General features: G+C 34.4%; 1 protein-coding gene across 4 annotated transcripts in view; it reads right to left on the bottom strand.

The window, feature by feature from the left end:
- The window catches only part of SOX6 (SRY-box transcription factor 6), a 460,797-nt gene that overhangs the window by 119,548 nt on the left and 324,990 nt on the right, over positions 1-16,259 (bottom strand). For 3 of the 4 annotated variants that reach the window (XM_039851521.1, XM_039851519.1, XM_039851520.1), the window contains exon 7: positions 1,498-1,618. In XM_039851521.1, the coding sequence (XP_039707455.1) occupies positions 1,498-1,618 (121 nt within the window). Of the gene's footprint in view, positions 1-1,497; positions 1,622-16,259 lie in introns of all 4 variants that reach the window. The other variant, XM_039851522.1, reaches the window with a different exon arrangement.

Raw genomic sequence — 16,259 nt, 5'->3', positions numbered from 1 at the left:
CTATCAACATTCCAAAGGAAGTCAAGATGAAGACACAGTTCAGAACAACTTATAGGGATCAGAGGAGAACTAAACCACTGCACTGACAGAAACATATTCTCTGACAAAATATACTCCTGTTTTTAATATTGATACCAATTTCATAGGGAATATAACTTGTTCTGAAAATTCTTCTCTAGAAATATCAATTTTTAGCAATTTGAATAACATAATTTTCTTTCACTCAGGTATCCAAAAACCTTTGATAATACTAGGTTTGACTAATTTGTACCTGAGGAATTTTCAACATCAGTCCTTAAATTAGCCAATCCCTTAACATCTCTATTCCTTGAATCATTTGAGTTTTGACATCAACATCTTACCTTTCCTCACAAGGAAAGGGGTTTACTGCAAAAGAGTCATAGACGGCAATGAGCAATTAAAATAGATTTAAAAACTCACTGGATTTCTTCTTATTCTATTTAGTAAGCTTCCTTATCAAAAATTTTAGTAAAGTGATTTATAGTTTATTATTGCCTTAAGCATATTAAAATGCCTTTGTTCACTTTATAAATCTCACACACAAAGAAACTGCCACACTCAGATTTGTTGCATGCAGATTTGGCGGTTAATATAAGCAGGTTAATATGTTAAAAAGAACTTGACACAGAAATTATTAATGAGTAGAACAAGGTCACTACTTCTGAGCTGAGGTCACTTACAAAGAATGCACAAATGAAATTAAGGTTGACTTTTATTTACTTGACTATCTTCTTACATTGGATTCCTTTGGCAACATATCTTTAAACATTTAAAGCCCTGTTTACAAGGAGGCTCTGAAAGAAGCTTCAAACCATTATGTGTTCCTAATTGAATTCCCCAGGAGTCCAGTAAACTCAGAGGAATAAAGAAAAATCATAACATTTGCTAAATCATCTCAAAACATATTTCGCTGCAAGGTTATGTGACCCGTTTTTTGAGGTTCAAAGATGAATGAGAAAATACTACTGAATGCTTCATTATTTAAACTAAAATAAAAAAAGAATTTTACCTATTAATGGTAGGCTAATTAAATCAGTCCAGTTTTAACTTTTCTTTTAAGATAAATCAGACAACAAACAATAATAACATTTTATACTGTATGTGACCACTCTCCCGAATATAAAAGCTCTCAGGGGAAGGAAAGCATCTTGAACCAAAGACAATTATTCACAGCAAAGGTATGAGAGAGAGAGAGCTGACAAAAATTGGTAGTCCCCAGGGAAAGTAGCATTTTATCTGTGAAATCAAAACAAACTCAAGTGGAAGAAGAGAAAGTAAAAGTTTTTAGCAACCAATTAGTTTATTAACATGACACCTTCCCAATTAACTTCCCAACTCTAATTTTTCTTTAAAATAAGCTTTTATGATCTTCTTATTCATAGTTCTTTAGTATGCTCCTGTGTTTGTTGTGACTATTAAGCAAAAACATGTGAATTTTAGCATTTCCAAAAGAATGTTCAATCCCTCTCTACTTACCTGGCTTGTATGTTATTCCAGGGGGGAAGAGGAATCCCTGTTGGGCAGCAGCAGCTGCTGCCAGGGTCCGCTGGTCATGTGGAAAAATTGGGATCATGAGCGGAGGCATGTGACCCTGAACCTGCTAAACAGAAGAGAGCCTATGATCAGCCAGAGACCAAACATATGCCAAGAAGTATTTGTTTTTCACTCCTGGTGGTGCTCTGGTACCCAGACAGCCACCCATTCCTAACCTCATCTCCAATATGCTCCCTGAGAAAGTTTGGGCAAATTTTACCAAATCTCTTGTCTTAGATTCCATTAGCACACCAAGAAAATAACCTCATGGTGAACTTGCTACATTCCTGCTTTCACTGAATTGTAATTAACGGTTTCCTTTTATCTTGACTGTTTTCCTTTTATTTTTCTCTTTTTTTTTAACCAAGAACTAGGAGAAATGTTTACTTCTTACACGTACAATGTTAAAAGGTTTCGCCCTTTCACCTGCTTTGCATTCTGTGTTTTATTTTGAAAATAGTATTTAGTATCCTTGGTCAGAAAATAATGTCTAACTGTTATATATTCCGAACACTGTAGCTACCCAGTTTAGGTATCTTATTTCAAAGCCTCACTGCATTATGTTAAACATATAGCTCTTCAGATTTAAGGTTACTACATCTTGGCTCCCAATTAAACTAATATTCTTTGCCATACACACCTCGATGTAACATATAAATTGCTTGTCTGGCTAAGCAGTTTTACAGCTTTATGCACTACCATGTAGCTCAGTAATTATGGAGTTGTATTCAGAGAGCATTTCATAATAAATCCTACTATATCAAATTTCATTTGACCTCAATAAATGTATCAAAGAGCACAAAAATGCAAAATAGAAAATCTTCACTCTATATCAGTATTTGTATTCCATATAAAAAAAAATAAGAGCTATGACAGAATCATGTCTGTGAAAATCACATTTTAATTTCCTAGCTCCCTTTACTCTATGCACGCTGCCCTGATTCCAGAAGAGCATCACAGGAAGGTTTTGCCCCGGCTTCTAGGGCATGATTTTATAGGTTGAACTATAGGACTTTTGTTATTTAGAGATCAAAACTAGGATGTATTAACAGAAACGATCTTTAAGTTCAACCTGGGTCTTTGGCCTCTTTACCAGTATAAAAGGGCTACATTATTTCCCATTTAAGATACAGATCTTTACCAGTAATTCTACCAACCCCAATCTCTTTCCCTATTTAAATTCCTAAATTCTTCTCTTTAGGCAAAATTCCATATACTGGCTGATGACCCGTTTAAATGGCACCAACTTGCAGTGTCCCGTCCCTGTTCCTGTCCCTGTTCCCTCCGCAGCCAGGGACATGGTGCAAAATGCTTCTGTGTGGGTCTAAGAGGTTTCATTTACTAACAGTTTTTCTCTAGGGAAAGCCCTAAGATGTGGGTTAATAAAGGGCAAGCAAAAAATAAACACTTTACAGTATTTTTCTGAATTCATTTCTCAGGAAAATCAACTTATAATAAAAAGGTCTTTGTGCAATTACTACCTTGCCAGCGGGGCGTGAAAGAAACTAGCTTTGGGCAGCTATTTCTTCCATTTTAGCTGAGGTAAGCCCAAGTTTTGTACATTAGAGTACAAACTTAGCCTGCTTAAATTGGAGCTGATCCCCTAGTGCCCGAGTCTTGCCTTTAACCCTGAAGAAATGCACTAGGTTTGCTGTTCCACTCTAGCTTGTTGTGACCTGATGCAAATCTGAGATGTCAAAGATGAGGGCACTGTTCTATTTCAGAAAATAAAACACAATATTTTTTTGTAGGCGACTACTGTTTCAGTGCAAGAGTATATCAAAGGAAACCACTTCATTTCCTTCTAGAAATATGGTCCTAGCATGTATCTAGAACATAGCACAGATGCTTCACCCTCAAAGAAGGAAAACAAGAAAGTGAGAAGTCTAGGTGTCATGTTTATTTATTATTTCCTTCTTTCATTTTAACAAACACTTATTATGTGCTATGGATCTTGAGAAGTTGCTGAATAAATGGGGGCTAGTGAGCTTGAGATAGAGAAGACACAGGTTATCTTCAAACATGTGAAGGAATGTTACATGGAAGAAAAACCAGATTAAGTCTGAGCAGTTACAAATAATGAGTTATTCAACAATCACTCTGATTAAAGAGGTCACGTGTGCCATTTCCCTGGAGGTAGTCAAGTAAGGGCTGTACACATACATGTATGTTAAGAATTCTTGGTACGACTAAAAGAGTATTGCAAATACTAGGCTTTAACCCTGCCTCTGAAGCTGGAATCTTGATGTAATTCACCTCTCATCCCAGGGCCTCGGTTTCCTTATCTATAGCAACAAGAGGCTTAACTAGATCTGTGCTGTCAGTACAGAGGCCACTAGTCACAAGTGGCTACTGAGTACTTGAACTATGACTAGTCCAAATTGAGATGTGCTGTAAATGTATAAAATATACACTGGATTTCAAAGACAGAGCAAAAAAACAGAATGTAAACTTTTTCATTAATAATAATGGTATTGATTACATGTTTAAATGATAATATTTTAGATATGTTGGGTTAAATAAGTTAGTAAAATTAAAAACATCTTTGAAGGATATACATAATTAAAACCCTGATTAGACAACAACCTACAGAGCCTTTTCAACTTTATAATTCTTGATTGTTTAAAAGCCAACACTAGAAAGATAATATGATATAATCATTCCTTTATTTATTCAACACACATTTAATCAGAATCTACTCTGCCTACAAAGGTTTTGTTGTCAAACAAATATGAGCTTAAGTCTATACACTGTCACTCCATTAGCTGTGTGATCCTGAACACTTACTGAACCTTTCTGAGTCTATTCCCTCATGTAAAAACCAAAACTAATGATATTACCTTACAAAGTTACTGTGAGGATTAAACAGACGAGAAAAGTAACACTTGTGGCACAGTGACTGGCACATAATAGGCACTCAATAAATGTTAGATTCTTGCTCTTTTTTTCATATTGTTTGAATATTCAGTACTAGAAAATTATCGCTTTACTGATAAAACAAGAAGCAATAGATCTTACTCACAACTCTAGTTCAGAAAAGAAAACATGAGCCAACTAAATAATTAGGTTTGGCAGGCAGAGGCTTGTCGTGTTCTTAGCAGATATCATGCCTCACAGAACATTATCCCATCCCAAGTATCTAGAAAACCATGAAAAAGAAGAGGTGGGATTACAAGGATCATGAAGATGTAATTTGGATTTTTTAGTGTTATTCATTAAGCAGCATCTTATAATGTAACATAATTTTATTTTTACATTGGTGCTCGAGCTCTTCAGATCAAGAGAACAATGGCAATTAGGTATCAGACCTTAATTCTTGAATCTTGGTGCCTGAAGATACTTTCTTTGTAGCTAGTTAAGTACATGGGATAACTAAGTAAACCATCTAGGGTCATTTTTAATGCCAAAAAACTGTAGGTGTTTCATATTAATATATGCTGTAAGAATTTAGGAAAGCTTTTTTTTTCTGTCCATTACCCTCCACAAAGTAGGATATGTCAGATACTTTCAATGCTGTTAACTCAGAGGCAGTTTCATCAAGTTGAGGGTCAAAGTAAAAATGAAGGGACAGAATAGTAAAAGCAATGGTAATGGCAGACTCATAGAGGTAGAATGGAGTTTAGAGCTGATCTAACCTACTAGATCTCAGTGTGGTCCCTGACTGGCGGCATCAGCAACACCTAAAAACTTTAAAAAAGCAAATCATCAGGCTCTATCCCAGACCTACGAATCAGAAACTCTGGGGGTTGGGTCTAGCTATCTAAAATTTAGACTGTACTTCAGAACAGTGATGCTCAAGCTTTAGTGTGCATCAGAATCTGGAGGAGGGTTAAAACAGAGATTGCTCGACCCTGCTCTCAGAGTCTCTGGACTGGTAGCTCTGAAGTGGGGGCTTGAGAATGTACTTTTCTAACAAGTCCCTGGGTGAAGCTGGTGCTGCTAGTCCAGGGACCATTCTTTGAGAATCACTAATCTAAATCAAACTCCCAATTTACACGTAGGGGAACAGGTGGCTAGAGTAGGTAAAAGATATAAGCCTGAGGTCACACTGCCTATGACAGAGCTGGATCTAAAGTCCAGAACTGCTAATTGCCCTGTTCAGTGCTTTTCCCATTACATGACATGGACTTTAGTGATAGAAAAAACTGAAATCACATGTATGTACTTTGTTGCTGGAGAAAATCTGGAGGTCTGCAACTAAAAGTAATTTTATATTTCAGAGGTGTATTGTTGCAGATGACTCTGGAGTACAGATATTATGTTGTTCAGTTTCAGTTTCTTCTCTAATTTTGTATGCAGAATAATTTGATCTCAAATCTACTGTCATTAATTCCAATAATTTGCTACAATTCATTCATTAGCAATGATCATTTAGCTCCAAATGATAAAACTGTCCTTAGCTTATTTTAAATAAAAAGATTGCAAATTCAAAGTGCCCTTTATTAAACACAAGACAAAATATCCAGTAGCCAATCAGAATCGAGGCTGAGAAAAGATGATGTACAGTTCCTTTCTAGTTCTAATTACAGAAGTTATAAGAATGATGATGATGATGATGATGATGATAACAGTAGCTAATATTTTCCAGTGTTTCTGATATACCAAGCACTGGAAAAGTGATTTACATGCTCTAAACTCTATGGCATACTTACTCTTACTATTATTATTCTCATTCATTTAATGAGAAAGACAAAACCATTAGAGGTTAAGTAACTTGGTCAATTAAAAAGTGGTAAAGCCGGTATTCAAGTCCCAGTGAACCAGGCTCAAAGTCTATACTTTTAAAGTACCATCTGATATTAAACATAAAGGTGTCTTTTGCTAAACAGATCTATATGAGGTAAAGAATATAATTCTTTGTGATAATTATTTGACTGAAAGTTTTATAACCATAACTGTAAATGTACATGCAGTTGTAATAATACACAGAGATCCCCTATACCCTTTGCTCGGTTTCCTCCAATGGTAGCATTTTGAAACACTAGAGTACAATATCAAAACTGGGGTACTGACATTGGTACAAGTCAACAATCTTATTCTAATTTCCTCAGAGTGATACTACTTTCAAGAAATTATGTGTCTTAAAAATTAGCAAGGATAATGGAGGTCTATGAAAACATCCAACTACCACCTTTTATAGAAAGCTCATCAGTATGACCCAGTGCACATACAGTCATGCACTGCACAATGACGTTTCGGTCAATGACAGACCACATATACAACAGTGGCCCCTTAACATTATAATAGAACCAAACATTTCCTATCACCTAATGACATGGTAGCCACTGTAACGTCTAGCGCGATGCATTATTCGTGTTTGTGGTGATGCTGGTGTAAACAAATCTGCACTGCCAGCCATATAAAAGTGTAATACATACAATTACAGTAGTGGGCTATACCATCTAGGTTTGGGTAAGTACATTCTACAATGCTCGCACAATGACATCAACTAACAAGGCATTTCTCAGAACATATGCCAGTCATTCAGCAGTGCATGGTTGTAGTCTAAGTGGAAAGCATGAATTAAACAACAATTTCCCCCTTTCATAGTTTTCCATTCGTTGTACTTACTAGAAGATTATTGGTTGAAAGTGGGACAGAAATGGAAAGCAAAGCAAGATAATGGGGAGAGATAAGGAAAGAGGTCTTGGCGGCCACATAAGAATCACATAAGCATACAAAATATTTTCTTCCTATGGAAATCGCGAATTAAGTTCACTGGACTGTCAGTGCTTACAGCAGATAAAGATTTCTGAAGATGGAGAAAAGCCCCACTGTCTTTCCTTTTCTTTCCTATCATCTTATTTTCCCATCTGGTGACATGCCAGGAAAAGCAGTCACATTGGAAACAGCAACATCCAGAAACATTTTACTAAAGAATAAAAAATAATAGAATTCCCCTCACTCCATCACAGAATGACCAGCCTCCACATGTCTTTTCCAAGAAGTTAACAAAATTTCAAATAGCTTCTTTTTTTCTTGAAAGTGTAGCTTTTCCTTAGCACAAATTCAGAGATGCTTTAATTATCTTATAGGTAAAGAGGTAAAGCTGCTTTTGTTAATACAGAGTAAAACTTGATGTGGCCAAAAATATATTTCTGTGTATGAAATTGCATTATTTTTGTTGCTTTGGAAGTCAGCACAAACTGACTAAATATGTAATTTGAATGACTAATGAGAAATCAGGAACCCATCGTAGGTGAAGCTCAGTCAGTGTGTCATGAAAGACACACTATTAATTCTAAACTTCCACAATCCCTCACCAAATCGGTTCCCTCTTGGAGAGGGTGGGAAACACATTCTTGATCAAATAGGGTACACGCCTGGAAATTTTAATTGCTCAAATTGCTTCCTTACATAGTTCAGACAGTCAAGACAGCAACAGATGCATGTGAAACACTTAGGTTCTGTCTTTTCCGATTCGTAAAACAGCATTGTTGCATCAACACTTATCCCCTTTGTTTTCTCTGTGCTAAGTTGTTGATGATGCCATTTTTTGCCATCTGCCCCAGAGCTTCATTAAAGATACATGAATGGGCTAACTGGCCTGATATCTTGTGAGGAACAGGTGCTATTGTTTGTCCCTGAAGACTTGCACTAAAGATATGACTCAGAATACTTGAGAAAGAGCATCTGCAGCAGTCAGTCAGAGAGCAACTTGGCAGAGACCTGGCTACATGCTAATGTGCAAACAGAGTGACACCCAGGGGGGCTCATTTTCTCTTTCATGAAGATTATTTGACTTTTTTAGTGATGGGAAATAAGAATTTGTATTGAAAATCATGAGAATATTAATGTCTATTATTCAGTTAAAGACAGAGAGCAAGTGAAGATTTTTTAATGCTTTATTGCTAGCAAATCTTTCCTCATGTGGTTTAATTGGAGAAAGTGTCTTTAATCCGTTGGAAGGAAAGTATCCTATGTTTGTAAATCATGATTGAGAGAGGGAAAAAAAAGATAGAAAATAGAGTGAAAAAAAGTGATCGGAGAGGAAGAGGTGGGGCATACAGACAGAAAGAGTGGGGAGGTGAGGGGAATTTTCTTAATGGCCACATTCTTTATTGCAAAGAATAACCGAGTCATTTGTATAAAGTGTTACCACTGTAAAAACTGCGGTGCCTAAAGTGAAAGAGATAAAGTCCCCAGAAATCTTACATGAAAAGCCATCAAGGTCAGGGAGGTGTCTTCTCACTACCAAAAAAATGCATGCAGAACCCTATGGACCTAAGTTAATGTTGGAGAGTTAGAAAGAAAAGGGTCTCATTTGAAAGGATAAATTAGTTCCTTTAACAGAAACCTTTTTAGTTTCAAATCTTTTTTGTTGTTAAAATCTGTCTAAAATGTTAAGACCCCTAGAAAGCATACTGTAATGGTCAACATATCGAACTTCTCTTGGTTGACGATAGTCTGAAGTACACAAAGGAGATTATATATGTGTTAGCTGAACATTCACTAATTGTTTCAAATCATTAATTTTCTCTCCCCAAGTAAAGCATCCTGAATGGCTTGTGCCATTTATATTTCCATATACCCCACTTCCTTTATCATAGGGCTAAGAACATAGTAGGAATTTTGTGTCAACTGAGGAATGTGAGAACCATCTAAGACCTAAGAACTCGTTTTCTGAGCACCAGTTTCCATGGGGTAGTATCGTTAATGCAACTGCAAAAGGTATAGAACTTAGTTGTTCTCATTCCAGGAGAGAATTTAAGAATGACTTAAATACATCTTGATATCACGTTTGCTTTTCATTTGTCTTATTTAGCAAAACTCTGGCTGGCTACAGCTAATGGAAGATAGCAAAACCTTCTTTGTAGAGAGTCTAGATAGCTCTAGCAAGAAAATAAAGTAAAATTTTAAAAGAAGCAATTCTGGGACACAAATTTTCTAAATTATTTGAGAACACAGAGTACTATCTTCCCAGATGTTTCTCACCGACATCTGATAGACACACATTGTAAAAATAATGTCGCTGCATCCAGAAGAGGATGTTACTTTGTTTTTGTTTGTTTGTTTGTTTATGGCAGGATTCCCCACCCCTCTCTCCTACTCACTTACTCTTCCACCTCTCACTCAAGGTTAATGTACAAACACCATTGTTACCATTCACCTTTCTTATAACGCAATTTCTTTCTAGAACTTGTATACTATTGCCATCACTCTTTTCAAAATCCTCGTTAAAGGGGCAAGAAAAATCCTGAAAAGGTAGAACAAACTTAAAATATTACAGTTTAAAGGCATTCTTTAAAAACTCAGGTACTTATCTTTCAAAGTCATACATTTTAGTTTGAACATTAATGAAGAGCTAACTTTGCATGTATGATACATTTTTCTGTATGTATATTGTACTTTAATGAAAAATTAATTTAAAGAAAAAGAAAATAATCCCAGTAGTTCACTTATCTTTACTAATTTGCATTATTACATATTTAATAGAAAATCTAAAATATTCACAAGGGAAATGGAAAAGACACATCTTGTCCCTAGCTTCACTATATCCCTACTTTCACTACTAAGAGTATAATACATGGAAACAAAAGCAATTCTCTTTATTAGGTTGGTCTTTAAGATAGCTCCTTCAATCCACTTCATAGTCTGGTACTTTCTAGCTCCCTTCCTTGGTCACACAGGAGAGAAACAATCATCCAGAGTAAGAGCACGATGACTTAATCTATAAGGTCAATAGCACATATTTAAAAAATCTTCTTTAGGTATATATATTCAGAGAGAAACGTTAGCCAATGCTGACCTTTGTATTAACTCCTCTTTTTATATTCTCAGCATACTGTATACATCCACTCTATTGGCATTTTCTTTTTTTTTCTATTTGCATTTTCTAAAATGGGCAAATATCTCATTAATTTACCAGAATCATTAGTAATCAAATATCATTATTTTATCTCTCATTCATTTGTACATGTTTAAATATTGAATTTTCAAAAAAAAGAACATGGATTTAGCACTAACATAATTGTACTTCCTAGTATCTCTCACTTATTTGTCCTCTTACTCCCTGAAATAAAAAGCTCCACACATATAAAATGACCTCTTAGGCTCCCAAGAAACCAGTGACTCCATGAGGAAAGTCAATAGTGCCTGCCTTCATTCAAATATTCGATAGACATTTATTGAGCACCTAGCACTATTTGCTTGGTACCATGCTAAGCATAGTAATATAAAGATACCTTAGGCTTAGAGAAGTCCATAGCTTTATTTTATCAGGTAGTTGGATTAGGTTTTTCTTCACTATAAATCATCCGGTTTGTCAGCTTACTTTGGGATAGGGTCAATAAAGAAAAGATTTGCTTAAAAAAGAAAACTAAATTACAACAAAAATTCCATTAAGTGTCTTTCCATAATCTTATGGCCTATAACCTCCCAAAATTTTTAGAGTATTTATGAGGACAAAAATCAGATTACTTAATAAGATGAATGATAAATGTTAATTAAGGGTGTTTAAATTATCTTACTATGTTTTAAGAAACTCTCACCAGGAGGGAAGTAGAATATCCTGGCCATAAAGAAATTAATAAAACATGTTATGCAAAAGTAAAATTTATGATTCATTTGGAATTAGATATCTACCACCTTTTCAATCCATACAAATGCATAATCTTGTCAATTAAATATTATTGTTAAGGTCTAGTAGTATGTTAAAATCACTTTAAAGTGCAACTAAGGAAAATTCATGTGTGTTTATTACTCCTTAAGGATCTATTAGTGGGTATTTTATTCAGATTCGTGCTGTAAAATCTGCATAAACTCAGCATATTGTTATCCCCATGTGTGCATTTGTTTGGTTAAAGCAGAACAGCAAATCTCAATTTTTGCAACTTCTGGAAAAGTCAAGAGAACTAAAACAGTCCTAATTTTAATCAGATACAAACAGTTATCACTACAGAAGTGAAGAGTTGACTATTATGCAAATAGTCACAGTTAGTGGTCACCAGGCCATCACAGAAGACTGAGCTAGTCAATTACTTTAGATATTTCCAAAGACTAGTGAAGATGAATGTTTCTTCTTCTACCCTGTCTTATTTCCATAGAAGTATGAAACATATTAGAGACTAATGATTGTTGTTCTCAAATGAAAACCCCATTAAGTATACAATTATCAAAGTGTTTTGCCAAGATGAAAATTCATTTTTTTAAATTTTGTATAAATGTTGTATAAATATGGTAACATTTGTGAAGAACGTAGCATTCCTTTCTTTGTAACAACCAAATTCAATATAAACCTTTCATAAACTTTTGACCTGTAATAAAGGCAATCTGGCTTTTACCCCTGAAGTATTTTATACAAGCTTATTCTGTTAGCAATGACCAGAGTTCAATTATTAAATTCCTCCTTCAGAAATGCAGGTTTACATCTTGGAATATAGGTCTCGTTAAAATTATGCACAAGCAACTTAAAGGCAGGGACTTTGTATCTCCTCGGGGCTTAGTAAAAGTCTCTCTTACATAGAATAGGGACTCAACAAATATTTGTTACATAAATACATTAAAGAACTTTCAGTCTATGTTGTTTAAAAACTAAGCTACAAAAATCCTGATGATTTTTTAAATCTTCTGAATCAATTTAAAGTATTTTCATCATTTACAGTCCTCAAATTGAGGCAATGGAATTATACATCTCCTCCAAGACATTTCATCATAGTGATCTTTTGGCATTCTATAGTCTAACTTTGAAATCTACTAGTTGGTATGAAAATACACAAATTGACTTTATTAATTTATTTGAAGATATTTTTTAATGACTGAGCTCTCCTAGTATATCTGTTGAAATTCTTCTATAGTATAATTCAGAGATGCCTCTAAATTACTTTAATAATTTCATCTTCAATTATAATCCTTACTGACAGAAATAATAAGCTGTTCTCATAGGAAGAGCCAAGAATACGGTTTTCCAACATAATAATTTTAAAAAAATGTTTGTCATGTCACACTGAGCTGGTAATACAATATAGAATAAATGAAGAAAAATATTTAAGCATCAGCTTCGTGGAGAACAGAAGCAGTTTCATCTAAGCTAGAAGGCCTGAGAAACATACTGTGGGAGTTCTAAACAGAACATAAGATGTCTATCTAAGCAACTGACATCTAGGGTTCAATTATGGCAAACGGACCCACCCTGGAAGTATCAATGAAAGATGGTACCTATACATGTGATTTGGAGTTAGGGGTTGGGGTGTTTTGCAGAGAGGTAAATTAAAGTGATATTTATAAGAAATGAGTAATGAGTAAAGGCATAAATAGTGACTATAGCCACAAATCAAATAGCCTTCAGGTTTTCACTCTTTATCACATTCTAGTATTTTTAGAGCAAAAAGTCAATGGCACACAATTTTAATGTCATTTTGGAATGTCACCTACAACTCCTGCTCCATCCTCAGCATGCACACTTACTTACACATATGCACACTTTCTCATTCACACATACACCCTTCTATACTTGCTATCCCCAACTAAAAGGCACATGAATGTTCAACACTGAAGATAATCATAAGGATAAGCTAACGTGTTGATTTTAAAAGAGTAATTTTCTTTATTTTTATATTTTTATTTAGTATTATGTTCATATTAAATAATTTAGACACATAAAGAAATGTCCCCACCAAAATAAGACCCAAACTTCCTAGCCTAGGCTGGCAGTGAAATCACTCCCCAAGATATTTTTAACATACTCCGTCAAGCCTCCTTTTCTACTACCCTTTATCATTTTTCTACTCTTGCTTTCAATAGTTTCTAAGTCTTTGTTCATCCCACTTTTCTCACCATACGGAATGATCTTTCTTCTCTTTTTTGCCTTCCCAAACCTAATCTGCCCTTCAAGGTTCAGCTCAAATTTAATCCCTCCCTAAAACTTCCCCAAGTACAAAGATTTCCCCATCAAAATTTACATTGTACATACTGTGTTGAATTATTTAATGGTTTTCATTGCAGATAGCTTCTTAACACACTACTAGGAAAGTGTCTCTAAATATGAAGGACAAAAAGTAATTATCTGACTGATTGATTAACTGACTAAAACATGACCTGTCCAGTGATTCCAGATGAGGCAAAAAACTACAATCCTTTCAAACACTGGTACTCTTTTATGTCTATAAGGGAGAAGAGTACGAGATATTAAAATCTAATTTCTAATCTGCTGCATCACTGCAATTCTTTCCCTCAAATATTATGTCTTTTAATAAAATTTTAGAAAGCAGAGAAGCTTACTGACAGAAATGAAAAATGTAAATCCATAATTCAGTCTCTGTGTGAGAAAAATAGGAATATTTAAAATAATTCAAGCTACCTGCCAACTTACCTATGGGAAAAAAAATCAACTGTTACTAAAGATCAGAAAAGTAGAAAATTTAATATATACAAACTGGCTAAAACCTTGGTTAAATTAAACTTTTCTTGCTTTTTTTTGTTAGTTGAGACTAATGTCATATTTGCCAAATGAAATTGGAATTTCCAATATGGAGTCATATGCTGCAGCAATTCACCTCTCATAAAACTCTTTGCTGTTACAAAGAACAATAGGTCAGTAGCATTATTTAAGACAGGGACAGATGATTACTAGACTTATCATGGTGATCACTTCATGAGGTATAGAAATGTCTAATCACTATGCTGTATACCTGAAACTAATATAATAATGTACGTCATCTGTAATTAGAAAATAAATTAATTTCTTGAAAAATAAATAAAAATAAATTAATTATTTAAAAAACTAATTAGGAATAACTCATGCAATCGCAGCTGAAAAAGAATAGCAACTCAAGCCCAAAAAGAAATAGAAAGATATGCTGGTCCACTTAGGCCAATAGAAAAAAATAACCAGAATTCAAAGTAGAAAATTAATACATTGAATTTTCCACATGTTCTTAAAGTAAGAAATTCTACTCAGATATTCTAATACTACTTTATCCTCTACTTTAACATATTAATTTTTTTGTCATACTCCATCTAAAATACAATATTACATAGCCCTTAATGACAATTCTTAATGGTAAGCAAATAAAGAAGAAAGAGGAGCACTCGTGTCTTAAAGGTAAGCACAATACAAAATTTTAGCAATTTTTCTGTACCACCACCAAAAAAAAGGTAGTATTAGGTTTGTCCTAATTACAATAGTTTTTGAAAAGAGACATGAAGACAAGAGAAGATAAATGAAAAGAGACGTGAGAGGAGAGAAAAGAAAAAATATTAAGGGAAAGATAAAGAAAGTAAAGAAGGAAGAGGAGGAAGCAAGCAGGCAAGAAAGGATATTGTGCACTTTAAAAAAAATAGTACTGTCTTTATTATCAACAATTTTGACCTGATTACTGCCTACTCTGCCCTTCGCACTTCAACAGATGTAAACTCCAAACCCCAGTATTACACTTACCTTACAAATATTTTGTAAAGATAAAATGATAGATGTAAATGATAGATGTAAATCCTCGCAAAATAAAAACTGCTATAAAAACTTTAACTTGTAATTATAAAAATTTTAACTAAATGAAGATGCTTATATCCATTGTTAAACTTGAGAACTCATGAACTACTTTAAATTATAATTTAAGCTGACAAGTGAAAAGCTGTGGATTTAGGTTGCTGATCAAGTTAGTATAAATGCAAAGACCAGTCTATCAGTGTGGCCTACCATCCGCCAATCATGACTTGGGAGACAAGGGACTCAGAATAATATTATAATAACTTAACCAATTGTAGAGAGAGATTTTCTCCAAACCAACTCCACAAATTTTGAGTAAGTTCAACTTAAACTTGTAAATTTCTATGGGTAAGAGAGACAAAGAGAGAAAGAAAATACCCACTTCTACCACCTCTCCAAAAAAGGAAAAAGAAAGAAAAAGATATGTCCCATGATATGTTCCTCACATGGTAAAGTTCTAGTCATAGACTTAATTTTTGACTTTTGTTTGCACTAACTCTTGAATTCCTAAAAATGTAGTTACAAATTGGTGAACAGGCATTTTCCATTACCCTAGTAGCAGATCCACAATGATCTAGAATCATGACGATCAAAACTATAGACATTTATTTTTACTTCCACATGACAATTCCCAAATATGAATGACACCAAGCCCAGCATTGATTCTCATTAACTTTTTAATTTAACTATATTTAACTATTAAAAAAGGTCAGATGAGCTCCTTTAAAAGTACACTAGGATTGTAGTTTCCATGGTAGAATAAGGAGTTGAATCTACATAGAAATTATCAGCCAATAACAATAGGTCTTTGTCCAGCTGTGACTGCTTCCCTTCTCTACAACCAGTCTTTATCTGGTTCAGGAAATGCCTGTTTTAACTGACAGGTAGGAGATTAAATCTACAGCTGCTGAAATACAATCTCAGCTCTGTTAGATAGGCTTTCATTGAAAAGCACTACAAACACATAATTTGTTTATGTTGTACCAGCAATCTCTGACAAAGCAGACTGTCTAGCTGAGACAAATGTGGTTAAACCCATTTATTGTATTATTTCTGCTACACAGAACAAGCTCTTAAAACACAGAAACTAGACAAGGCACAAAGCTCTAGCTGTCTAAAGAAATCAAGAATAGATGACTTCTTGTTACACTAGCCCCTTTTACACAGAAAGCATGTTCTCCTCTGAAAAACATCTATTCCAATTTCTCTTTTAAGTGGGTGGTTCAATTATGTTTATGCTTTCAGTTTTTAAAGTTTCTTTTGTTCCTTCCAGCATAAA

This window comes from Pteropus medius, unplaced genomic scaffold (genome assembly GCF_902729225.1).
Source record: "Pteropus medius unplaced genomic scaffold, Ma_sr-lr_union100, whole genome shotgun sequence".
Taxonomy (NCBI): Eukaryota; Metazoa; Chordata; class Mammalia; order Chiroptera; family Pteropodidae; genus Pteropus; species Pteropus medius.
Note: the sequence above shows the minus strand (reverse complement) of the source record. Positions and strands in the feature narration are given on the sequence as shown.